Here is a 25,717-nt window from a genome sequence, read left to right as displayed (position 1 = left end):
GGTTGACTCACCATCCAACTTGAGTTGCCTCCCATTAGTGTCAAACACTAGCCATTTCAGTTTCCAAACGTCACAAAAAGGAAACTCTAAAAGTTGAGAATCGAAACCAATAGCAGAAAAGTTGGCCAGATGCCAGTCCTTTTAAGGTGGCATCAGACAGTGCAACCTCAGTCCAGTGTCTATCCACACCTCCACCCCAAAAAGGGGTCTCCAAAGAGGGGAGCCCCAAGTCAGCCCAGTCACACCTAGTTGCCAGCCCAGTCACACCTGGTTTCCTCTCCACTCCAATCCTTTAACCCACACGAAGTGGGTGCAGGAGGTCAGCAGAGGAGGAACCCCCTTAAAAAGGGGTGTGTGTGACAGGGGCTTGGTGTATGAGTGGCTCTATATATGGAGGCAGTGATGCTCTCAGGATAGAGATGGCAGTGATGCAGGAGCTGTATATCACGCCAGCCTCCGGGCTGAACTCCTTCGTGACTCTGCAGCTGCAGTCCTGCCGGGAGTGGAAGGAAGAGGTGCTGGAGGTGGTGCAGACCGTCGAACAGTTCCTGAGGCAGGAGCGCTTCCAGGGGGAGCAAGGGCTGGACCGGGAGGTGCGGGTGCTGAAGGTAGTCAAGGTGAGTCTGGGCCCTTCATCCCTGGCCAGGGCAGGGCAAAACCTCAGAGACTTTAAGTCCACATCCCTGAGAATGCCAGGGACCCCTGGGTTCTTTATCCCTAGCCCATGACACTGACATCTCAGGACACCCCACCCCGACTCACTGTCTATGCCTCTCGATGCTGCTGCTTTGAGCACAGCAGGTCTAATAATAACAGCTTACATTTTGGGATACACAAGCCTAATCCCTTAACACATATCATCTCTAATTTTTGTGCCCTATACTATTCTTTTTTTAAATTTATTTTACAAGTTTTTTTTTTTTTTTTTTTAGAGGCAGGATCTTGATCCATCACCCAGGCTGGAATGCAGTGGCATAATCATAGCTTACTGCAACCTTGAACTCTTGGGCTCAAGTGATGCTCCTGCCTCAGCCTCCAGAGCAGCTGGCATTACAGGCATGCACCATTTCAGCTAATTTTGTTTTATTTTGTTTTATTTTTAGGTTTTTTAGAGATGGGAACTTGCTATGTTGCCTAGGTTGGTCTTGAACTCCTGGCCTAAAACAATCCTCCTGCCTAGGGCTCCCAAAGTGCTGGGATTACAGGTGTGAGCCATCACATCTGTCCAGTACTATTCTTTTCCCAGTTTACAGATGAGCAAAATGAAGACTCAGGGCCGGGTGCAGTGGTTCATGCCTGTAATCCTAGTACTCTGGGAGGCCAAGGCAGGTGGATTGCTTGAGCTCACAGGTTTGAGACCAGCCTGAGCAAAAAGCAAGACCCCCATCTCTATTAAAAATAAAAAAACTGAGGCAAGAGGATCACTTGAGCCCAAGAGTTGGAGGATTCTGTGAGATATGATGCCACAATACTTTACCCAGAGAGACAGCTTTTCTGTCTCCAAAATAAAAGGCTCAGGGCGGCGCCTGTGGCTCAGTGAGTAGGCCGCGGGCCCCATATACCAAGGGTGGTGGGTTCAAACCTGGCCCTGTCCCAACTGCAACAAAAAAAATAGCTGGGCGTTGTGGCAGGTGCCTGTAGTCCCAGCTGCTCGGGAGGCTGAGGCAAGAGAATCACATAAGCCCAAGAGCTGGAGGTTGCTGTGAGCCGTGAGATGCCACAGCACTCTACCGAGGGCGGTACAGTGAGACTCTGTCTCTACAAAAAAAAAAGGCTCAGAGGCCTAAGATTCATAAGGAAACAAATATAATATAGGGCCTTTGATGGGATCCTGGTGTGAATAGACCACCTGTAAAATATAATTGTGGGGGCTATTTTGAGGAAATTTTATTTATTTATTTATTTATTTATTTATTGAGACAGAGTCTCACCCTGTCACCCTCAGTAGAGTACTGTGGCATCATAGCTCACAGCAACCTCCAACTCTTGGGCTTAAGCGATTCTCTTGCCTCAGCCTCCCAAGTAGCTAGGACTACAGCTACAACACCACAGTGCCCGACTATTTTTTGTTGCAATTCTCATTGCTGTTTTTTAGCTGGCCGCGGCCGGGTTCAAACCTGTCATCCTCAGTATATGGAACAGTCGCCCTACTGACTGAGCCACAGGCACCGCCCCTATTAGGAAAATGTTAAAATGGCCTAGATTTTAGGTGATATATAAGGGAACCATTGTTGATTTTTTAGGTGTAATAGTAATTTTGTGCTTGTGGGGAAAATGTTCTCTTTTTTTGGACACAAACACTGAAGTATTTAGGGACAAAATTCCTTGATGTCTATAATTTAAAGTAGTTTAGATGAAGCAAATGTGGCAAGGAATTTAGACTTGCTGAATCCTACTTGTTGGGTATATGAGTGTTCATTGTATTTTCTTTCTATTTTTCTGTATTCTTAAAATTTTTGAAAACAAAAAGGTGTTTGTTTTTTGGGTTGTTCTGAAACAAAAGTCTCCCTCTGTGCCCTGGGTAGAGTGCCATGGCATCATAGCCCATAGCAACCTCAAACTGTTGAGCTGAAGCCTCAGCCTCCCAAGTAGCTGGGACTACAGGCATCTGCCACAACACCCTGCTAGTTTTTCTATGTTTAGTAGAGACAGGGGATCTCGCTTTTGCTCAGGCTGTTCTTGAACTTCTGGGCTCAGGTAATCCACCCACTTCAGCCTCCCAGAATGCTAGGATTACAGGCATGAGCCAATAAAAAGATTTTTTTTTTTTTTTTGAGACAAGAGTCTCACTATGTTGCCCTCAGTAGAGTGCATCACAACTCACAGCAACCTCAAACTCTTGGGCTTAAGCAATTCTCTTGCCTCAGTCTCCCAAGTAGCTGGGACTAGACTATAGGCACCCACCACAACACCTGGCTATTTTTTGTTGTTGTTGTAGTTGTCCTTGTTGTTTAGCAGGCTGGGACTGGGATTGAACCCACCAGCCTCAGTGTATATGGCCGGCACCCTAAGCACTGAGCTGTGGTCACCAAGCAATAAAAAGATTTTTTAATAGCGGCTCAGAGAGGTGAGGTGACTGGCCCCAAATCACACAGCTAAGTGTTGGAGCTGCAACTTGAACCTGACTCTACAGCCAGAGATCTGAGCTCACCCCTCCCCACTGAGATTTTTCTCCAAAACCCTTCCTTCAGCTGCTTCATGCCACCCCTTAAGCTAGGTAAGATTGAAACTCAGAGCTAGAAAGGCCCTGGAGAATCAAACAGTCTCAACTCATCTCTCACTTAAAAATTAAGAGAACTGAGGCACAAAGACGGTGACACTCCCAAGGTCACACAGCAAGTTGTTGGCAAAGGCAAGACTAGAATTAGGACTCCTAACCCTCAGCCCATTGCTACACTTCTCCCTCTCGGGGCAACCAACTCACAGAAAGATCTCTAAGGCCTATCTAAGATCTAGAAGCCCCTCCTCTTCTTCACACCTATCCTATCAGTAGCATAGCCTGAGGCCGTATGATTTAGAAGTGAGAAACCACAAGTTTTGACTTCAGATAGATTCTTGGCTTCTCTCCTCACCAGTTGTGTGGCCTTGATTTTACCATCCTCTCTCTCAAACCCTCAGGCATCTCATCTGTAATTGTGGCATCATTGTCATTAGCGCCACCATTATTATCATTTCTCCCTCATCAAGTAAATAGGGCAATGCAGGCTGAATGACTGCTGCACAGTAAATGCCTACAAACCAGAAGCGTCCTTGTAATTCTTGCCCAAGCTTGCTTCTGGGCCTGGGGCACCAGTCTGACTCAGGCAGACCCTCCCAGGCACACTTCCCCTGGCAACCTGAGAATAAAGTAAACATGATGGGGGAGGGGGTGTCTGAGGAGAGGAGGATGCTATAAACAGAACGAGTTAATGGCAGGAAATGGTATTTACCCAAGCCTCAAATCCTCCCTGCAGACTGTAGTCACCTCTCCCCCAAAACCATGAAATGGCAGCACCATGACTAATGAGGAATAATATTTTTTATTTGGACTCTAAGCCTTCCCTCTCTCTACCTGCTGAAAATCTCCTAAGCTGAGCTTGTCGACATGAGGGAGTGCTTGACTTCAAATAAATTGGGAGTAAACAAGTCCAAACTAAAGCAAGTTGGGAAGACTTTTGTGGATTGTCCTTTCCTCTTTGCCTGGATCTTACCACTGGAAAAGGCAGAAAGGGCAGTTTAGACACAGCCATCCCCACCCCTCATGTGAGGTAGAAATGCAGGATGTCTATGCTGGTGTGGAAAGAGGATAGAAAAGGAAGGGACAAAATTGGGAGTGACTCCTCCTCCTTGGAAGCAGGGTCTGGCTCACAGCTTTAGGTTCCAGGGGAACAAGAGGCATAAGAAGCACCCACGACTTGTGTTCGGCCACTCCGGCCACTCTGAGACCCTGGCAAGCTGATTAACTCCTTACTGCCTCATCTCATCTGTATATGGGGGATAATTATCCCAGCACCCCTATAAAGGACTTTCACTGGGGCCAGGTGTGGGGAGTCCTCAACGTGAGACAGCTGGATCATAATTTGTGCGCGGTGACTCCACCCACCAGGAAAGATAGCCCACGAGCGGGCTGAGGCTTGCCTCTCAATTCCACCTCCTGACACTACACAAGTGGGGCTCTGTATACCACAGGAAATGGCCTGGAGAAAAAAATCTAGTATCTCAGAACATCAAAAAGGCCCCCTTAGACTCTCCAGGCTCAGGCTCCTTGTGTTACAGATAGGGAAACTGACACCCAGGCAGCAGGAGGTATTGCCTAAGTCAATTAAATAGAGAGGAGGAAGAGAAATACATTGCTGACTTCCTTAAGGCATGATATTTTTCCTAATCCTTCCACAACCCACTGACTCATGTTTCATCATTACTTTCATTTTGCAGATGAAGGCCTTAGGACTCAGCTAAGTAACAGGGAATAGGGTCAAGATCAAAGTCAGGCTGCCCCATACCACAGCCCATGGCTCTTACCCACCAGGCAAACCTGCTCCCCACTTTCCAATGACATAAAATTATTCAGACACCTCCTCGCAACCCCCCGGGATCCATAAACAGCCCTCTAGAGTAGGCATCACTCTTCCTTTGCAGTTGGCATGACATTACAGATCACATATCTGTTCAGAAGCAATGTGGTGTGGCACAAAGGAAGCCTGGGGTCTAGAGTCAGGCTGAGAACCCAGATAAGTGACTCATCCCCTCAACATCTTGGTTTCCTCACCTGTAAAATGGGGGTGTTAGTACTATCCACCGATCTTTGGAGGGGTGAGTATTAAATGGGGCAATTTGTGTGAAGTGCCCCAGGGGTTGCTTGGCACACGGCATCAGGCCTCAGGGTAACATAGATCTGTATTCCACAGCTGGGCTCCTTAGGGAACGGCACTGTTCTCAGAAGCACCAGGGAATTTGAGCTGGTGGTGTTCCTCAGCTGTTTCTGTAGCTTCCAGGAGGAGGCCAGGTACCATGAAGCCATTCTGAGCATGATGTCGGAAAAAGTGTGGTGTTGCCAGGACCTGCAGCAGCTCGGGCTTCAGGATCTGAGGGTGTCCAAGGGAGTCCCTCATGCTCTTGTCTTCACCATCCAGACCAAGGTGACAATGGAACCCATCACTGTCAGCATTGTGCCTGCCTACAGAGTCCTGGGTAAGGAGAAGGAAGCCCACTCAACTCACATACCTGCCTTCCTTAGGAGACCCGCCACTCCCTCACTCACGGCCACTTGTACACACCTGCATTCGTTCATTTATTCCACCCGAGTCCTTTGCTGAGGGCTGTGCGACCACAATGCACAGGACTAACTCAACTGTGGCCGTGTGTCACCTAACTTGGGAGACGGAATTTTATCAAGCAACCACACGGATAAATACATGATTGCAAATGGCACAAAGCACTCAGAGGAAAAGTGTAAGATGCCCTGGGTCACTGCAGATAGGGTACTCAGGAAGTGATGTTCAGAAGGAGACAAGACCCAATGAGGTGCTAAAACCACAAGTGCTTTTACTATATGGCACTCTCTCTGGGGGTGGAGATCTCCCACTGTTTGAGTTTTCCTAGAAGCAGACCCTAAGACAAGGATGTGAGAATAAGCATTTTACTTAGGAGGTAAAGTAACTGGTAGGGAAGCAGGAAATCCAGGCGGCAAAGGGGATAATTTAGTACAAAGTACATCAGTAAGTGTGACACCACTCTGAGCAACTGAGCTTCATGCCCCTGGAGAACTCCAAGTAACAACATAGAGCACACCTCAGCCTTATCCCAAGTAAGATGCTGGAGTGCTTATTCACCAACTTCCCATCAGTCATTGGTTGACAGCTGCTTCCTGGGGGATTAGCTCTCTGGGACTTATTGTTTGTCCCCAGGCAGGGTGTCCTAGCTGTTTGAAGTAAATCAGATCTGATGCAAGCCCAGATGACATAGGTTTTGTCCCGTGTATCAGCTCCTATTAACTGCAGTGGATGTGTGGAATTGCTCTATGGCAGTGGTTCTCAACCTTCTCAACTTTAATACAGTTCCTGGGGGTTGTGACCCACAACGGTTGAGAACCGTTACTCTTTGGGGGAGGTGTCAGAAGTGGGATCCAGTGGCCAGGTGCAGGGGCTCCTAGCACTCTGGGAGGTTGAGGCAGGAGGATCATTTGAGCTCAGGAGTTTGAGGCCTAAGCAAAAGTGATTCTCTCTCTACGAAAAATAGAAAAATTAGCCAGGTATTGTGACAGGCACCTGAAGTCCCAGCTACTCAGGAGGCTGAGACAGGAGGATTGTTTGAACCCAGGAGTTTGAGGTTGCTGTAAGCTAGGCTGATGCCAAGCACTCTAGCCTAGATAGCAGAGAGAGACTCTGTCTCAAAAAAGAAAGAGAGAGAGAGGGAGGAAGAGAGGGAGGGAGGGAGGGAGGAAGGGAGGGAAGGATGGATCTGATGTTAGCAAGAAAGTGCTGAACTGAGATACGCAAGTAATATGTGCTATGGAACCAGTTCTCCCCTGTGAGTGTTGAAGGGTTCAAATAAATCATCCAGAAAGAGACACAAAATAAAAATTAAGAAAAACGGGGGTCACTGGGGACATCTGAGGAAAACAACAGTCGTGGAGTGGCCTGACGCACGAGAAGCCCAATGTTGGTTCTCCAGAGTGAGAATTTCATAAAAAGGACAATGGAACAAGCCAGATTTTTGGTTTCTAAAGATGTGAGATCTCAAGTCTCCCTGGAGGGATAACTCCAAGGAATAAGCAGGCTGTCCCCAAAAGACTACTTCTCACCCTGGGGCTTCCTCAATTCCCAGTCTCTCTCCTTGCTTCCTGTGTCCCCAGGGCCTTCTGTCCCCACATCTCAGCTACCACCTGAGGTCTATGTGAGTCTGATTGAGGCCTGTGGTGGTCCTGGAAATTTCTCCCCATCCTTCGGCGAGCTGCAGAGGAACTTTGTGAAATACCGGCCAACTAAGCTGAAAAGCCTCCTGCGCCTGGTTAAACACTGGTACCAGCAGGTGAGGGGGCTGCCTAGATGGAGCAAGAGGGAGAGATGGAGGCAGGGGCAACGAAAAGCAGGAGTCAGGTTTGCCATCTCAGGAAACTGCTTCATGGGGAAGAAGAAGGGGGAAGAGAGAGAGAATGCTAGTCTTTGAATGGTGAACTGACAGAATCACTACAGAAAATGGAAAAGGAGGAGGAGAGAAGGAGGAAGACAAGGAGAAATAAACAGAGAAGGAAAAAAATAGGTAACATCCAGTTTTCAGTAAATCGTACTCCAATGTCAACTTTACTGGGTACTCTGGAGGTTAGTCATGGCAGGTTAAGGACTAACAAAAGGAAAGATTCATTTAATTCCACCCTAGGATTCAAAAAGAGGGTGTGTCTGTGTGTAAACAGCTCCTAAGGTGCATTTCTCAGGGTAATAGTTCAGTCACTTTTGGAATTAAGTCTCCCCAGGATAATCTCAGTGGAACCTTCAATTGCAAAAACAAAACTCAGGGACAAAAATCATGTATTAAATTAAACTTGCAGAGAAGTTACAAGAGAGTCAGACTGCAGAAGGAAAGCCTTAATCCAATTGGAAAATATAACAGAGATTAAAAAAAAAATTACCCAGATTACTAGATTTATAGATAGTCTCTGTTCATGGTGGAAAAATAGCAATTTTCTCACACGCTTATCATATCTAAGAAGGTCATGACGTATCTCAGAGGGTGACCTTGTGAAAGTCAGAGGTATCCAATACATGAAGAAATCACAGTACCCTGAATTTCAGGACTGGAAGGCAACATAGGTTTTTTTTCTTGTTTGTTTTTTTATGTCCCATTAAATAGCCTATCGACAACCCTAAAAGAAATGAAGAGTTCACTTTTCCTAAAGCTTACATCTTTTTTTTAGTTTTGTATTGATACATGATATTTGTACATATTTATGGGGTATATATAGTATTTTGATACATGCATGCATGTGTAATGATCAAATCAGGGTATTTAGAATATTCATCACCTTGAATATTTATCATTTATGTGTTTGGGAACATGTCAAATCTTCTCTTCTAGTAATTCCAAAATATACAGTATATTGTTATTAGCTATAGTCACCCCATTGTGCTACCAAATGCTAGAATCTACTCCTTCTAAGTAACTGTATGTTTGTACACCTTAACCAACCTCTCTTCAACTCTCCTCCAGTCCTCATGCCCATCCCAGCCTGTGGCATCTATCATTTTACTCTCTATCTCCATGAGATCAACTTTTTAAGCTCCCACATGTGAGTGAGAACATGCAATATTTTTCTTTCTGTACCTAGATTACTGCACTTAACATAATAACCTCCAGTTCCCAGCCATGATGCTTCAAATGACAGGATTTCATTCTTTGATGTCTGAATAGCATTTCATTGTGTATACATACACCACATTTTCTTTATTTACTTATATATTCATAGATACTTAGGTTGATTCCATATGTTGGCTATTATGACCAGTGCTGCAATAGACTTGGGGTGCAGGTACATCTTCCATATCCTGATTTCCTTTCTTTTGCTTTGGATAAATATCCAGTAGTGGAGTTGCTGGACTATATGGTAATTCTAGTTCTAGTTTTTTGAGAAACTTCCGTACTGTTTTCCGTAACAGCTGTACTAATTTATATTCCCACCCACAATGTACAAGAGTACCCTTCTTTCCGCATCCTCTCCAGCATTTATTTTTTGTCTTTTTGATAATAATTATTCTAACTGGAGTAAGATGATATCTCGTGTGGTTTTGATTTTCATTTCCCTGATGGAGATGTTGAGCATTTTTTTGTACACCTGTTGGCCATCTGTATGTCTCCTTTTTTAGAAACGTTGTCTATTCAGATCATTTTAATGGGGTTATTTGGGGTTTGTTTATTGGTTTTGGTAGAGTCTGGATATTATTATTCCCTTGTTGGAGGAATAATTTGCAAATATTTTCTCCCATTTTACATGTTGTCTCTTCACTCTGTTGATTTTTACTTTTGCTGTGCAAAAGTTTTTAGTTGAATGTAGGCCCATTCGTCTATGTTTTTGTTGCCTGTGCTTTTGAGGTCTTGGCCATAAAATCTTTGCCTAATGTTCAGAAACATGTCCCCTATGTTTTCAAGTAGCTTTATAAGTTTAAGTCTTTCATTCATTTTGAGTTGATTTTTTTATATGGCAAGAAATAGGGGCTTAGTTTCATTCTTCTTCATATGACTATGCAGTATTCTTGGCATCATTTATTGAGGAGACTGTCCTTTCCCCATTGTATACTATTTGTGCCTTTGTTAAAAATGAGTTGGCTGCAAGTTCATGGATTTATATCTAGGTTCTTTATTCTGTTTCATTGGTCTATGTGATGCTATTATACCAATACCTTGCTTTGGTTATGAAAGTTTTTGAGGTCACCAGGTTATGTGATGTCTCTAGCTTCTCTCTTTTTTTTTTTTTTTTGTACAGACAGAGTCTCACTGTTCCGCCCTCGGGTAGAGTGCCGTGGCGTCACACGGCTCACAGCAACCTCTTAACTCTTGGACTTACGCGATTCTCTTGCCTCAGCCTCCCGAGCAGCTGGGACTACAGGCGCCCGCCACAATGCCCGGCTATTTTTTGGTTGCAGTTTGGCCGGGGCTGGGTTTGAACCCTCCACCCTCGGCATATGGGGCTGGCGCCCTACTCACTGAGCCACAGGCGCCACCCTTCTTTTTTTTTTTGACTCAGAATTTCTTCAGCTATTTGAGGTCTTTTGTGATTATGTGTGATTGGAAGAATTGGGTTTTCTATTTCCGTGAGGAATGTCATGGTATTTTGATAGGAACTGTATTGAAAGCATAGATTGTTTTTGGTATATAGTCATTTTTTTTTTTTTTAAGGCAGAGTTTCACTTTGTTGCCCTCGGTAGAGTGCCATGGCCTCAAAGCTCACAGCAACCTCAAACTCCTGGGCTTTAAGCGATTGTCTAGTCTCAGCCTCCCAAGTAGCTGGGTGGTAGTATAGTCGTTTCACCAATATTAAATTCTTTCAATCCATGAGCAGGGAGCATCTTTCCATTTGTTTGTGTCCTCTTCAGTTTCTTTCATTGGTGTTTTGGAGTTTTCTTTGTAGAGGTCTACACCTCCTTAATTAAAGTTATCCCTAGGTGTTTTGTTTTATTTTGTTTTGTTAGTTATTGCAAACAGGATTGCTTTCTTAATTTCTTTTTCAACTATAGTATTTCATTATTTTTTTTTTTTGAAGTATAAAAAAAGCTTTATTAGTGCATATATACAAATTATAGTATTTCATTATTGATGTACAGGTATGCTACTGATTTTTGTATGTTCACTTCGTATCCTGCGACTTTACTGAGGTCATTCATCAGTTCTGAGAGTGTTTTGGTGCAGTCTTTAGATTTTTCTAGATACAAGATCACATTGTCTGCTCTGGGTTGGGCTTCTAGTACTATGCTGAATAGGGTTAATAAAATGGACATCTTTGTCTTATTCCAATTGTTAAGAGGAAAAGCTTTCAGCCTTTTACCATTCAGGGTGACATTAGCTGTGGAGCTGTCATATGTGATCCTAGTTTGTTGAGAATTTTTACATAGCATCATGAAGGGATATTGGATTTTATCAATTGATTTATATGCATCTATGTCCTTCATTCTGTTGGTGTGATGTATCACATGTATAGACTTGTGTATATTGAACCATCCTTGCATACCTAGAATGAATTTCATTTGATCATGGTATATTATTTGTTTGATTTGTTGTTGAATTCAGTTTGCTGGTATGTTTCGCATCTATGTTTATTGGGCATATTTGCCTAGTTTATCTTTTTGTTGTATCCTTGACTGGTTTTGGTGTCAGGGTCCTGCTTGCCTTACGGAATAAGTTAAAAGAATTTCTTTCTCTTCAATGTTTTGCGATAGTTTGAGGAAGATTATTATTAGTTCTTCTTTATACATTTGATAGAATTCAGCAGTGAATTCATCTGATCCAAGGCTTTTCTTTCTTGGGAAACTTTTTATTACTGATTCAATCTTGCTACTCGTTATTGGTCTATTCAGGTTTTCTATTTCTTCCTGATTCAATTTGGTTAAGTTATATGTGTTAGGAATTTATCCATTTCTTTTAGGTTATCAATTTGTTAGGGTATAATTGTTCATAATAATCTCTGATGAACCTTTGTATTTCTGTGGTATAAGTTGTAGTGTCTCCTTTTTCATTTCCGATTTTGAGTCTTCTCTCTTTTTTATTGGTTAGTCTAGACAGAGATTTCTCAATGGTATCTTTTTTTTTTTTTTTGTAGAGACAGAGTCTCACTTTATCACTCTCAGTAGAGTGCCATGACGTCACACAGCTCACAGCAACCTCCAGCTCTTGGGCTTACACGATTCTCTTGCCTCAGCCTCCTGAGCAGCTGGGACTACAGACGCCCACCACAACGCCCGGCTATATTTTTTTGTTGCAGTTTGGCTGGGGCCCGGTTTGAACCTGCCACCCTCGGTATATGGGGCCGGCACCCTACTCACTGAGCCACAGGCGCCACCCTCAATGTTATCTTTTAAAAAAAAAACTTCATTTCATTGATTCTTTGTATTTTTTAAGTCTCTCTTGCACTTAGTTCTGCTCTGATCTTTATTTTTAAAAATTTTTTATTAAATCATAACTATATACAATAATACATTTATGGGGTACAATGTGCTGATTTTATATACAATTTGTAATGCTTACCTCAAACTGGTTAACATAGCCTTCACCTCACTTACTATGTTAAGACATTTATACTCTACACTTAAGAGATTTGACAAGTACCCCTGCAATATGCACCATAGGTGTGATCCCACCGATTACCCTCCCTCCTCCAACCTCTCCCCACCCCTCTGATCTTTATTTTTCTTTCCTCCTACTAATTTTGAGGTGTTTTTTACTTTTCTAGTTTCTTGAGGTGCGTTATTAGAGTGTTTATTCTGCTTGTTTCACATAAACTTTCCTCTTAGCACTCTTTTTCTATATCCCACAGGTTTTTATACTGTGTTTCCATTCTCATTGGTCTCAAGAAATTTTTTATTTCCTTCTCAATTTCTCCATTGACTCAATGGTCGGTCATGAGTGTGTTAACTTCCATGTATTTATACAGTGTCCAAAGTTCTTGATATTGATTTCTAGTTTTATTCCAGTGTGGTCTGGGAAGATACTTGATATGTTTCAATTTTTAAAAATTTGTTGACACTTGTTTTGTAGTCTGACATATGGTCTGTTCTGGAGAATGCCCTAATGAGAAGAAAAATGTATCCTGCGGCTGTTGGAGAAAATTTTATATAAATGTCTGCCAGGTCCTTTTGGCCTGAAGTGCAACTTAAAGCCAATGTTTGTTGACTTTTCTGCCTATTAATGTTCTGTTGATGATTCATCCAATGCTGAGTCTCCAGTTATTATTGCATGGAACTCTATCTCTCCCTTTCGATCTAATATTTGCTTTATATATCTGGCTGCTCGTGTTGGGTGCATATGTATGTTTAGAATTTTTATATGTGTATTCTCCTGCTGAATTGATTGTTTTATCACTACATAATGACCTTTTTGTCTCTTTTTATGTTTTGAGTTAAAGTCTGTTTTATCTAAGTATAGCTCCTCCTGCTCACTTTTGGTTTCCTTTATGTAGAACATCTTTTTCTATTCTTTCACTTTCAGTCTATATATATCTTTATAGATGAAGTGAGTTCTCTGTAGGCAGTTGAGTTATGTTTCTTCACTATTCACTAAGGCTTCCATCTCAATGATTATAGGCATTCTGTATTTTACGTTTTAAGAATGTCAAATCTCGGGCGGCGCCTGTGGCTCAGTCGGTAAGGCGCCGGCCCCATTCACCGAGGGTGGTGGGTTCAAACCCGGCCCCGGCCAAACTGCAACAAAAAAAAAAAATAAAAAATAGCCGGGCGTTGTGGCGGGCGCCTGTAGTCCCAGCTACTCGGGAGGCTGAGGCAAGAGAATCACTTAAGCCCAGGAGTTGGAGGTTGCTGTGAGCTGTGTGAGGCCACAGCACTCTACCGAGGGCCATAAAGTTGAGACTCTGTCTCTACAAAAAAGAATGTAAAATCTCACCAGTTTGGGAGAAAAATAGTTATATTGCCATGGCTTTAAATTACTAACAAAATTAGAATTTTATTAGTTAAAATTTTCAATATAGAGTGTTAAGTATGAATTCATAAGTATAAAAACAAATTAATTAATTTATGATAAATTTGAATTTAATTTTTAAAAAATTTAAAAGTCAGGGATAAAAGTTATCATTAGTGAGTCAATGATTTATAGGAAAAACTCAAGGTTTTATTTATTTGAGGGACTAGAATTAGATAAGATAGCCCTGTTTTTGTTTGTTTGGTTGTTTTAAGGTGAAAGAGTCATAGTTCTCTTTCTCTGACTATAGGATGTGATATAATATTTATCTGTAATGGCCACAGGATAAGATGGCAATTTTGCTTCCATGAACTAAACAACTGGATATTTGACAAAATTTTTCACTTATAGGGCGGCTCCTGTGGCTCAGCGGGTAGGGCGCCGGTCCCATATGCCGGAGGTGGCGGGTTCAAACCCAGCCCCGGCCAAAAAAAAAAAAAAAAAATTTTCACTTATAGCTGAATATTAGCAAGATTCTTGAGACATGAAGTGACTGATGTCAGTTAAGATCTTTTCTTTTACAAGTAACAGAAAGGCACAAAAACTCAAACTGGCTTAAACAATAAAGAGAATTATCAAATCATGTGTGAAAATCCCTAACAGTAGGAAGGTACTGTTTGGTGAAGACTCTGACTCCATTTCTAACTATAATTCTCTCAACTTTTCTTTCCCCTACATGTCAAGTTGGTCCATAGGCTAGTTTTCCTCATGGTGGCAAAATGGCCACAGATGTTCCTGCCCTCACATCCACACAAGAGGACTTCTCTTCTTTCAACCACTGAACAATAGAACTAGGCTTCACTCTAATTGAGCCTCAACTCAATTATTCATTGAGTTACTCAATGTAACTCAACTTAGATTACATGTCTTATCTTGAACCAACACTTGTAAGGGAGAAATGTTTATGCCAATGGGCCTGTACAAGTTAGAGCTCACCCTGGAACTGAGAGTGAGGTCAGCCCCACTCAAACAGCATGTCTCTTATACAGTGAAGGAAACAATGTCTACTACAAGGGCAGCCCCCGTATTCCCTGAAGTTTTCTTTAGCTAAAAACCCCTTTATTTTTATTTATTTATTTATTTATTTTGGTAGAGACAGAGTCTCACTTTATGGCCCTCGGTAGAGTGCCGTGGCCTCACACAGCTCACAGCAACCTCCAACTCCTGGGCTTAAGCGATTCTCTTGCCTCAGCCTCCCGAGTAGCTGGGACTACAGGCGCCCGCCACAACGCCCAGCTATTTTTTGGTTGCAGTTTGGCCGGGGCCGGGTTTGAACCTGTCACCCTCGGTATATGGGGCCGGCGCCTTACCGACTGAGCCACAGGCGCCAGAACCTCTTTATTTAAAAGAAATCTTTCTCAAAAGCTCAATACATTAAAATAGATTTAAATGGGGCAGCACCTGTGGCTCAGTGTGTAGGGTGCAGGCCCCATATACTGAGGGTGGTAGGTTCGAACCTGGGCCCAGCCAAACTGCAACAAAACATAGCCAGGCGTTGTGGCAGGTGCCTGTAGTCCCAGCTACTCAGGAGGCTGAGGCAAGAGACTCGCCTAAGCCCAGGAGCTGGAGGTTGCTGTGAGCTGTGATGTCACAGCACTCTATTGAGGGCTATAAAGTGAAACTCTGTCTCTAAAAAAAAAAAAAAGATTTAAATGGAGCCACTTAGGCTGAAATGCTTGTGGCAGACCCCAATACGCTCATTCCTTGGAACAATTCTTCATAAATCCAGTACAGGAGTTAGGTCTGTCAAGCACATATTGAAGCCCAAAAGACTAATCCAGTCCCTTAATTCTAAAATAGGGAAACCAAGACCCAGAGAGGAAAAATGATGTGGCCAAGGTCACACACCCAGTAGGCAGCAGAACTGAGACTGCAACTTGGATATCCTAGTTTCCAGTCCAACACCATCTTTACCCTGAATCTTGGGGTCTCTTTTTCCCTTCCCATCTCTCTCAACAGTACGTAAAAGACAGATGCCCCAGGGCCAATCTGCCCCCTATCTATGCTCTTGAGCTGCTGACAATCTATGCCTGGGAAATGGGTACTCAGGAGGAAGAGAACTTCATGTTGGATGAAGGTCTCACCACTGTGATGGAACTGCTCCGGGAGTATAAATTCATCTGCATCTACTGGACCAAGCACTATACATTTCAGAATCCAGTCATCGAGGACTGTGTCAGGAAACAGCTCAAAAAAAAGAGGTACTGGACCACTGCTTGCCCACCAAATATCACAAAAGAAAAGAAAGAGAAGTGAGAGAAACATGGTACAGAGTTTCATAGTTTGGCTTTATTAGGTAGTAAGGCTGCTGACACAGCTGTGTCATACCGACATTTGAGATGCCAGCTCAAATTGGTGGCCTATCGAAGTTACTGGGATTCATCAGGGGTATAAGCCTTTTCCCAGTTAACCTAAGCCACTCCTCTACCCTACCTTAACCCTCTTGTTCTCAGAAAACCATTTCAGAGCTTTTTAGAGATGCATGAGAAATGCAAAGAGTCTCGGAGACTTGGGCAGGACAGTGGCTAAGACCTATAATCCTAGTACTCTAGGAGGCCAGGGCAGGAGGATCCCTTGAGCTCAGGAGTTCAAGACAAGCCTGAGCAAGAGCAAGACCCCCATCTCTACCAAAAACAGAAAAATTAGCTGGGCACTGTGGCCAGTGCCTGTAGTCCTGGCTGCTCAGGAGGCTAAGGCAGGAGGATCACTTAAGCCCAAGAGTTTGAAGTTGCTGTGAGCTATGCTTATGCCACAGTGCTCTAGCTGGGCAGAGTGAGAATCTGTCTGAAAAATAAATAAATAATACAGTATTCATTCAATATTTATATAGAAGAGAGACAGCTGGAGGCAGCCCAAACTCTTCTCTATTGTTGGTTAGAACTCCATCTACTGGCTGTGAGAACTTAGGGATGTCGGTGCCTCTGTTTCCTCATCTGCAATACGAGGATGATAACAACAACAACAATAATAATAATAGTGCTGGCTGGGTGTGGTGGCTCATGCCTGTAATCCCAGCACTTTGGGAAATCAAGGCGGGAGGATCACTTGAGCCCAGAAGTTCAAGATCAGCCTAGGCAATAGCAAGAACTCATCTCTACAAAAAATAGAAAAATTAGCCAGGTGTGATGGTGTGAACCTGTAATCTCAGCTACTCTGGAGTGAGACAGGACACCCACTGGAGCCCACAAATTCGAAGCTACAGGAAGCTATGATGATGCGACTGCACTCTGGCCTAGGCAACAGAAAGAGACTTTGTCTCAGATAATAATGATAATAATACTCCTTACCTTATAAAATTTTTATAGGGATTTAAATAGATTAATTCACATAGGGTTTGCCCCAATGCTTCATTCAATAAATGCCAGTAGTCAGTGATAGGAGTCTTACTACTATCCAAAGCAATTCAGCAGTTCTAATCTGTAATTTGTACAGCGCCCTCCCCTCCCCCACCTGACTGGGCACATGTTTTTGCTCCTGCTGCCTCTTGAAGCCTCATTCTCCCCACCCTCCAAAATTCCTTGCAAACACATAGCACACTCTCCCCAAGAGAAATTCTTGGAAATTTGATCATCTTCATCCTCTTCTTCTCCAGCAGTGTGTCAAGGCCCTCCTGGACTGACAGTCCTGGGCTCCGGACATAGCAGGTGCTCAGGGGCTTGAATAGATGATTGCTGGGAAAGCTTTTTTGTGGTTTGCATTCTCCAAACCAGAAAGAGTCTGAGCACCATCTCCTGTGTTGTAGGCCCATCATCCTGGATCCAGTTGACCCCACCCACAACGTGGCAGAAAAGTACAGATGGGACATAGTTGCTCAGAGGGCCCGCCAATGCCTGAAACAGGACTGTTGCTACAACAATGGAGAGCCAGTCCCCAGCTGGAAAGTGAAGGTAATGGGCTCCTCCCCAAGCTGTCCAGGGCTTGAAGCCCAGAATACATAGTTTTCACTTATTCACTTCTGTGCTGATGAAAAATGGGACTTTGGAGTCAGACAGTTTGAGGCCTGGCTGTAGCACCCACCAGCTCTGTGAATTCAGGAAAATTCTTTAGATCCTTATCTTTAAATTTTTGTTCTTCTTTTCTTTATTTTTCCTGTAACCTAGTCTCATGTTCCTGGTCATTTTTTTTTTTTTTTTTTGGAGACAGAGTCTCACTTTGTCGCCCTTGGTAGACTGCCTTGGTGTCACAGCTCACAGAAACCTCAAACTCTTGGGCTCAATCGATTCTCTTGCCTCAGCCTCCCAAGTAGCTGGGACTACAGGCACTTGCCACAATGCCCAGCTATTTTTAGAGACAGGGTCTTGCTCTTGCTTAGGCTGGTCTCGAACCCATGAGCACAGGCAATCCACCCACCTTGGCCTCCCAGAGTGCTAGGATTATATGCGTGAGCCACCAAGCCTGGCCGTTCCTGGTCATTCTTTGCATGAGCTGAGCCCAGTGGAATCAACTCAATCGGCAGGTTTCTGCCAGCACTGAGTTTAGGAGAGGTAAGGTTGGGGGCCCAGAGGAAACAAGTGCAGAAATATTAGGACATGGCCCTGACCCTCAAGGAACTCACCCTGTGTTGTTAGGAAACAACTCCAGGAAACAAATCTGCACAAAACTGCAAGAATTACCAGAGAAGGCCAGGTGTGGTCACTCAAGCCTGTAATTCATCATTCTGGGAGGCCAAGGCAGGTGGATTACTTAAGCTCAAGAGTTCAAAACTAGCCTGAGCAAGAATAAGACCCCATCTCTACTAAAAATAGAAAAATTAACCAGACATAGTAGTGCACCCTGTAGTCCTGGCTACTTAGGAAGCTGAGACAAGAGGATTGCTTAAACCCAAGAGTTTGAGGTTGCTGTGAGCTATGATGTCACCACGGCACTCTACGCCAGGGCAACAGAGTGAGACTCTGTCTCAAAAAAAAAAAAGAAGGGCAGCGCCTGTGGCTCAGTGAGTAGGGCGCCGGCCCCATAGACCGAGGGTGGTGGGTTCAAACCTAGCCCCGGCCGAACTGCAAAAAAAAAAAATAGCCGGGCGTTGTGGCGGGCGCCTGTAGTCCCAGCTGCTCGGGAGTCTGAGGCAAAAGAATTACATAAGCCCAAGAGCTGGAGGTTACTGTGAGCCGTGTGTCACCACGGCACTCTACCGAGGACAGTAAAGTGAGACTCTGTCTCTACAAAAAAAAAAAAGAAGAAAGAAAGGCTCGGTGCCCATGGCACAATGGTTACAGCGCCAGCCACATACACTGAGGCCAGCAGGTTTGAGCCCGGCCTGAGCCAACTGAGGCAACTATGACAACTCCAACAAAAAAAAAAATAGCTGGGTGCTGTGGTGGGCACCTGTAGTCCCAGCTACTTGGGAGGCTGAGGCAAGAGTATCACTTAAGCCCAAGAGTTTAAGGCCGCTATGAGCAGTGACGCCACAGCACTCTACCCAGGGCAACAGTTTGAGACTCTGTCTCAAAAAAAAAAAAAAAAAAAAAGAATTGCCAGAGAAGACGTGATACTCGTAAAACAAAAAATGCCAAGTAACATTAGGTAATGCCAAACCTACAGTATAGACAAAAAATCACAATAAGCAATTTTATTAACATTGCACTTTATAATTTGCCAAGTGCTTGTCCAAGGACTGTCTCAGCTATTCACCATAGACAATTCTATAAAGGAAGAAGGTTGAGTATTATCATTACCTTTATTATTAATATTATTTAGGTTATTAAATATGAAATGTCTGATTCCCTAAGTTCTAAGTTTGACAATTGATATCTCCAACATTTCATTTTGACACTTGTTTTATTTCTACTGTGAATGAACATCCTCATTCTTTCAAATGTATGGTTTAGTTTATAATTATCTTTCAATTTTTTTAGAGCAATTTTTGTAAAACTATGGATAAGTCAAAACTCTGTGTTATTTTCAAATATGAGTTCCGTCATATTTGAACCAACGCAGCACAGACAGCTCAAAATGTCAATGAAGCGTTTGGGAAGGCTGTGGCTAATGAACACACAGTACGTCAGTGGTTTGCGAAGTTTCATTCTGGTGATTTTAATCTTGAAAATGAGCCACGTGGGCTTGGTTCCTGTGGCTCAAGCGGCTAAGGCGCCAGCCACGTACACCTGAGCTGGCGGGTTTGCATCCAGCCCAGGCCTGCCAAACAACAATGACGGCTGCAACAAAAAAATAGCTGGGCGTTGTGGCGGGTGCTTGTAGATCCAGCTACTTGGGAGGTAGAGGCAGGAGACTCTCTTGAGCCCAGGAGTTGGAAGTTGCTGTGAGCTGTGATGCCATAGCACTCTGCCTAGGGCGACAGCTTGAGGCTCTGTCTCAAAAAAAAAAAAAGAAAAGAAAAGAAAAGGAGCCACGTGGATTACCTGGGACCAAGGTGGATAATGGTGAGCTGTAGTAGAAGCAAACCCATCTGAAATTATGCATGAATTAGCAGCAAGGTTGACAATACTGGACCATTTCAAACAAATTGGCAAGTTAAAGAAGTGGATAGATGAGTTCAGCATGAATTAAACAAGTGTCAAAAGAGCTTGAAGCTTGCCACTTCTTCCAGGCTTCAGACCACTTCTTGCAAAGAAAAATATTCAATTCTCAACTCGAAATTTCATCACCACTCACTCTACAGGCTTCTTCACTGCTGGCATAAAGAAGTTACAATGGGCAGCGCCTGTGGCTCAGTGAGCAGGGCGCCAGCCCCATATACCGAGGGTGGCGGGTTCAAACCCGGCCCCGGCCAAACTGCAACAAAAAAATAGCCGGGCGTTGTGGCGGGCACCTGTAGTCCCAGCTACTCGGGAGGCTGAGGCAGGAGAATCACCTAAGCCCAGGAGTTGGGAGGTTACTGTGAGCTGTGTGACGCCACGGCACTCTACCAAGGGCGATAAAGTGAAACTCTGTCTCTACAAAAAAAAATAAATAAAAAATAAAAAAGGTAGCAGAACTGTGTCAAGAGTTTATTTAGATACTGGGCAGCGCCTGTGGCTCAGTTGGTAGGGTGCCAGCCCCATATACCGAGGGTGGTGGGTTCAAACCCGGCCCCGGCCAAACTGCAACCAAAAAATAGCCGGCGTTGTGGGGGGCGCCTGTAGTCCCAGCTGCTTGGGAGGCTGAGGCAAGAGAATCGCTTGGGCCCGGGAGTTGGAGGTTGCTGTGAGCTGTGTGAGGCCACGGCACTCTACCAAGGGCCATAAAGTGAGACTCTGTCTCTACAAAAAAAAAAAAAAAAAGAGTTTAGATACATACTTAGATTACTTGTACTGCTTCTCATTTGAGATATAATAAACTAAACTTTTTATTTGAAACTGGACATTTCATACTTAATGACCATGTACTTTTATTGCCCTTTTACAGAAGAGGAAACAGAGGTTCAGAGTGGTTAAGTTCATTAACTAAGATCACACTGCTCAGAGGCAGCAGGACCAGGATTTATACTCAGGTCTTTGTAGGGCTCTGAAAATAGAGAATAACTGTTTTCTGAACTCATCAGAGAATATTACTTGAAGAAGTTAGAGGTTGAGGCGAAAGCCCTAAAATCCAGGGAGAGATGTAAGTGCTCAAAGCAGAAGACATTGCAGATCAAGGGCTGAGTGGGGGTTCAGGGGCATAGGATGGTAAGGGGGAATAAGCCAGGTGTGCAGGAACGAGAGACTGAGCTGCTTGGAGCAGAAGGCAGAAGCAGATTCAGAAGGTACACAGATTACAAATGGGAGACCCACAGATGAGCTGAAAAGCATACACCTCTAGATTTTTCCTAAACATAAAAACCATGTGCAAAGACTTTATCTTGACAAATCAGAAGACTTAGAAATGCTAGACTTATATTCTTTCTTGGATCAGCTACAAGCCTGGCCCTGCCCAGCATCTTCCTGGTGGTGTTCTCCAACCACCAGGCACACTGTCAGGCTCCACTGGAGCGCAGCCTCTGGAGGTGGTGAGAACACAGACTTTAGAGCAGTGGTTCTCAACCTTCCTAATGCTGCAATGTATGTTCATTGTTACAAAGGGGTCACAACCCACAGGTTGAGAACCGCTGCTTTAGAGTCTCACCAACCTCACTTCACACACATGCTCTGCTCCCCATTCCCTTTGTGACTGGTGCTTGGTAAATTACTTAACCCTGCTGAACCACAATTTCCTCATCTGCAAAATGGGTACAGTAGTAGAACCAACCATTACAGCGGAAAGTAGTTGGCCCTCCCCAAACATTTGCTGCTGCTGCTATTGTTGAAAAGATGAGGACAGGTAAAGGGAGCTTTTGCATGTCAAACAGAGAAGTGTGAACTTAACTGCTCTCCTTTAACTCTCTCCCTTCCAGGGGGCACGAGACATCCAGGTGACAGTGCAGCAGCGGGGCTACCCAGATTTGACCCTCTGGGTGAACCCTTATGAGTCCATAAAGAAGCTTAAGGAGAAAATCTGGGACAGCCAGCATTACTGCAGCCTGCAGCGCCTGTCCTTTCAGTCACCTGGTAGCGACAGACAGCTCCTCAAAAGCCAATGCTACTTGTCTGATTACGGGTTCTTCTCTGACACCCACATCTATCTGCTGGAGACAGTGCCCCCCGAGATCCAGGTGTTTGTGAAGAATCCTGATGGCAGGACCCACGCCTATGCCATCAACCCCAGACGTTTCATCCTGGACCTGAAGCAGCAGATTGAAGACCACCAAAGGCTGCCTAAAGAGCAGCAAGAACTGCTGTTCCAAGGCCAAGTCCTACAGGACTGGCTGGATCTGGAAGTCTATGGCATTCAAGACAGCAACACCCTTGTCCTCTCCAAGAAGTAAAAGGCTTTCTTTCCAGTCAGCTAGTTTCCTGAGGAAACTTCTCTGTTCATTTCTGCCAGAATTCATTTATCTCATCAATGATCCTTCCTTCTAGTTCTCTTTTTTTTTTTTTTTTGTAGTTTTTGGCCGGGCCGGGTTTGAACCCGCCACCTCCAGTATATGGGGCCTGCGCCCTACTCCTTTGAGTCACAGGCACCGCCCTCCTTCTAGTTCTTTTCTGGGGAGGGCCCAGGTCATCACTAGTTTTATAAATAGTTATCCTAGCCCTGCCAGTAGGGGAACAAGCAGAGGTATGAGAGACTTAATGTGCAATGGACAATGGCCAGACCACATGTGACAATAAAACCCATAACTGGGCGGCGCCTGTGGCTCAGTGAGTAGGGCGCCAGCCCCATATGCCGAGGGTGGCGGGTTCAAACCCAGCCCCGGCCAAACTGCAAAACCCAAAAATAGCCAGGCGTTGTGGCACGCGCCTGTAGTCCCAGCTGCTTGGGAGGCTGAGGCAAGAGAATCGCGTAAGCCCAAGAGTTAGAGGTTGCTGTGAGCCGTGTGACACCATGGCACTCCACCCGAGGGCGGTACAGTAAGACTCTGTCTCTACAAAAAAATAAATAAATAAAACCGATAACTCTCTGAAGCAACCAACCCCAAACTGTCAGGTCTTGGTCAATAACTGCCAGCTTCTCTAATTCCACCCCCCACCCATCCCTATCCTGCTTCCAATTTAGGACCAATGAGAGAAAGCCAAATAAGCTCCCCAAACCACTCACATCCTTAGCACAGCTCCTAGTTAGCATGCTAACAGCTTCTCCATAACAAAAACCTTTATCATGGTATACCTGAAGCCTTCCCTATCTTCTGCTAGAAAGGTTTCCCCATTCAGTATTTCTTTGAGGCAAGAGATGGTGGCTGGTTCCTTTGCCATAGCAAGTTGAGAATAAACAGCCTTTGTTGTGGCCAGGTTCACCCCAGCACTCAGCCCAAAGAAGGATTGCTTGAGGCTAGAAATTTGAGGCCAGCCTGGGTAATATAGCATAAACCCAGTCTCTACAAGAAAAAAAAATTTTTTTTTGAGACAGAGTCTCGCTATGTTGCCCTAGGTAGAGTGCTGTAGCGTCACAGCTCACGGCAACCTCAAACTCTTGGGTTTAAGCGATTCTCTTGCCTCAGCCTCCCAAGTAGCTGGGACTACAGGCACCTGCCACAATGCCTGGCTATTTTTCTGTTGCAGTTGTCATTGTTGCTTAGCTAGCGGGACTGGGTTCGAATCCGCCAGCCTCGGTGCACGTGGCCAGCGCCATAACCACTGTGCTACGGGCGCTGAGCCAAGAAAAAAATTTTTTTAAATAGCCAGGCATTTGTGGCACATGCCTGTAGCCCCAGCTACTCAGAAGGTTGAGCAAGAGTTAAAAGAGTTCCAGAAGAGTTCAAGGCTGCACTGACCCATGATCACACACCATTGTACTCCAACCTCCAGCATGGGTGACAGAGTGAAATCCTGTTCTGTCAAAAAAAACTCTTTCTTTGTTCTCATTTTGGTGCTCTCTGTGTTAATTTCCACAGGTGCTAGTGGTTATTTCTAAATCATTTGAATTTCTCAATTCTGGGAAATGAGGACTAAGGGGAAACTGAGACAAAAAGAGGCAAAGTCTGGGAGATTGAGGATGCAGTATAAAAATTTCCCTCAGCTCCTGAAACACACACAAACAGTACATGATAGTCCAGAGTCTTTAGGAAAACAATAGGATCTTTATTATCAAAGGACATCATATAATCAGGTTTACTCCAATCGACCAATAAAAAGTTTACTATTGCCCTGCTTTCTGATGGACTACTATTGAAATTCCTTGCAATTCCCAAATAAACTCTTTGTTATGGTGAGTCGGTCTGTCTGTTGTTTATTTTACACTGATAATTTCAACATATGATTTTTGGAAGGACACAAACATTCAGACCATAGCAGTGAGCTTCCCCTTTTTTGAAACAGAAAAAGCCCAAGGCCAGACAGTTTATGTTAATAAAGGTTTTTGTTAGTTTTTAAAGTGGGAGTCTCACCATGTTGTTCAGAATAGGGGTTTGTGGCTATTCCCAGGTGCAATTATAATGCACTACAGCCTTGAACTCTTAGGCTTAAGTGATCCTTCTGCCTTATGTTCTGAAGTAGCTGAGATTACAAGCACATGCCACTTCTTTTTTTTGAGACATCTTACTCTGTCACCCTGGGTGGAGTGCCATAGCATCATAGTTCACAGCAACCTCAAATTCTTGGGCTTAAGCAATCCTCTTGCCTCAGCCTCCCAAGTAGTTAGGACTACAAGCATGTGCCACCACGTCCGCTAGTTTTTAGTAGAGACCAGGGTCTTACTCTTGCTCAGACTGAACTCCTGAGCTCAAGCAATCTACCCACCTTGGCCTCCCAGAGTGCTATGATTATAGGTGTGAGCCACCTTGCCAGCCTCATTTGGTTTTAATCAAGTTTTTCACACACTCATCTTCAAAGATAAAATATGAAACAAAGCATTCCAAAGACAAAAATAATTTTGTCCATTCTTCACTGTGGAGTATTTTAACCACAGATTCTCAATTTTCTGAGATGGGTACTCAGAGTCAGTAATATTTTTTAAGTTCCCCAGATGTTTCCTATGTGTGGACAAGGTTTAGAAGTCCTGGGCCACAAAACTAGAGTGTTTCCCCACACCAAACTGTGAATCTGAATTACCTAGCATAGTAACTCTCAAACTTTAACATCCATACAGGTTCGAGTAGTTTTGTGGTGCAGCCTAGCATTCTACACTTCTAACAAGCTCCCAAGTACTATTAATGCTGCTGGCTCATGCCCTAGCTATTCAAGGAAATACGGCCTGCGTCCCCACCTATCAGGGATTCTGATTCGGTTAGTTTTTCGTGAGACCTAAAAGTCTGCAGTTTAGAAATCTCCCTAAGGTGTTTCTGATGCCCTGGAAGATTTGAGAATTACTAGAATAAATAAATAATATCTGAACTACATAGCGTTGCAACATGGAAACTAACCCTGGTTCTATCGTTAACTCCTTGGATAATCTTAAGTGATTCCCCTTCCCGCCTGTAGGTCTCTCCATCAAGAAAAAATGGAGAAGCTGATCTCTTAAACCAGTGTTTTTAAACCTGTTTTATCTCACAGCCCGCTTGAACCTATAAACTTCCACGGCACACTTAAATTATGTTGAGGAGGAAAAAAAAGTAAAACAAATATATACATACTGTGCTTTGAACTTCTTTCAAAAAAATTTTTTTAAACAGTCTCAC

General features: G+C 44.0%; 1 protein-coding gene across 2 annotated transcripts; it reads left to right on the top strand.

The window, feature by feature from the left end:
• Window positions 1–419: 419 nt before the first annotated feature.
• Window positions 420–24,297, top strand: OASL (2'-5'-oligoadenylate synthetase like). Of its 2 annotated transcripts, XM_053588249.1 has the most exons (6): window positions 420–617; window positions 5,388–5,670; window positions 7,334–7,509; window positions 15,616–15,857; window positions 17,399–17,543; window positions 21,962–24,297. In XM_053588249.1, exons 1-6 carry the CDS (start codon window positions 420–422, stop codon window positions 22,430–22,432), a joined length of 1,515 nt encoding a protein of 504 aa, XP_053444224.1. In that variant the 3' UTR covers window positions 22,433–24,297. The 2 variants fall into 2 exon arrangements, 1 of the variants encoding a protein (XP_053444224.1); XR_008379539.1 differs by lacking the exon at window positions 15,616–15,857 and having other exon boundaries at window positions 21,962–22,100.
• Window positions 24,298–25,717: the final 1,420 nt, after the last annotated feature.

The sequence above is a fragment of the Nycticebus coucang genome, chromosome 4 (genome assembly GCF_027406575.1).
Source record: "Nycticebus coucang isolate mNycCou1 chromosome 4, mNycCou1.pri, whole genome shotgun sequence".
Lineage (NCBI taxonomy): Eukaryota > Metazoa > Chordata > Mammalia > Primates > Lorisidae > Nycticebus > Nycticebus coucang.
The sequence above is the reverse complement of the archived record's forward strand: the minus strand, read 5'-3'. Positions and strand labels throughout refer to the sequence as shown.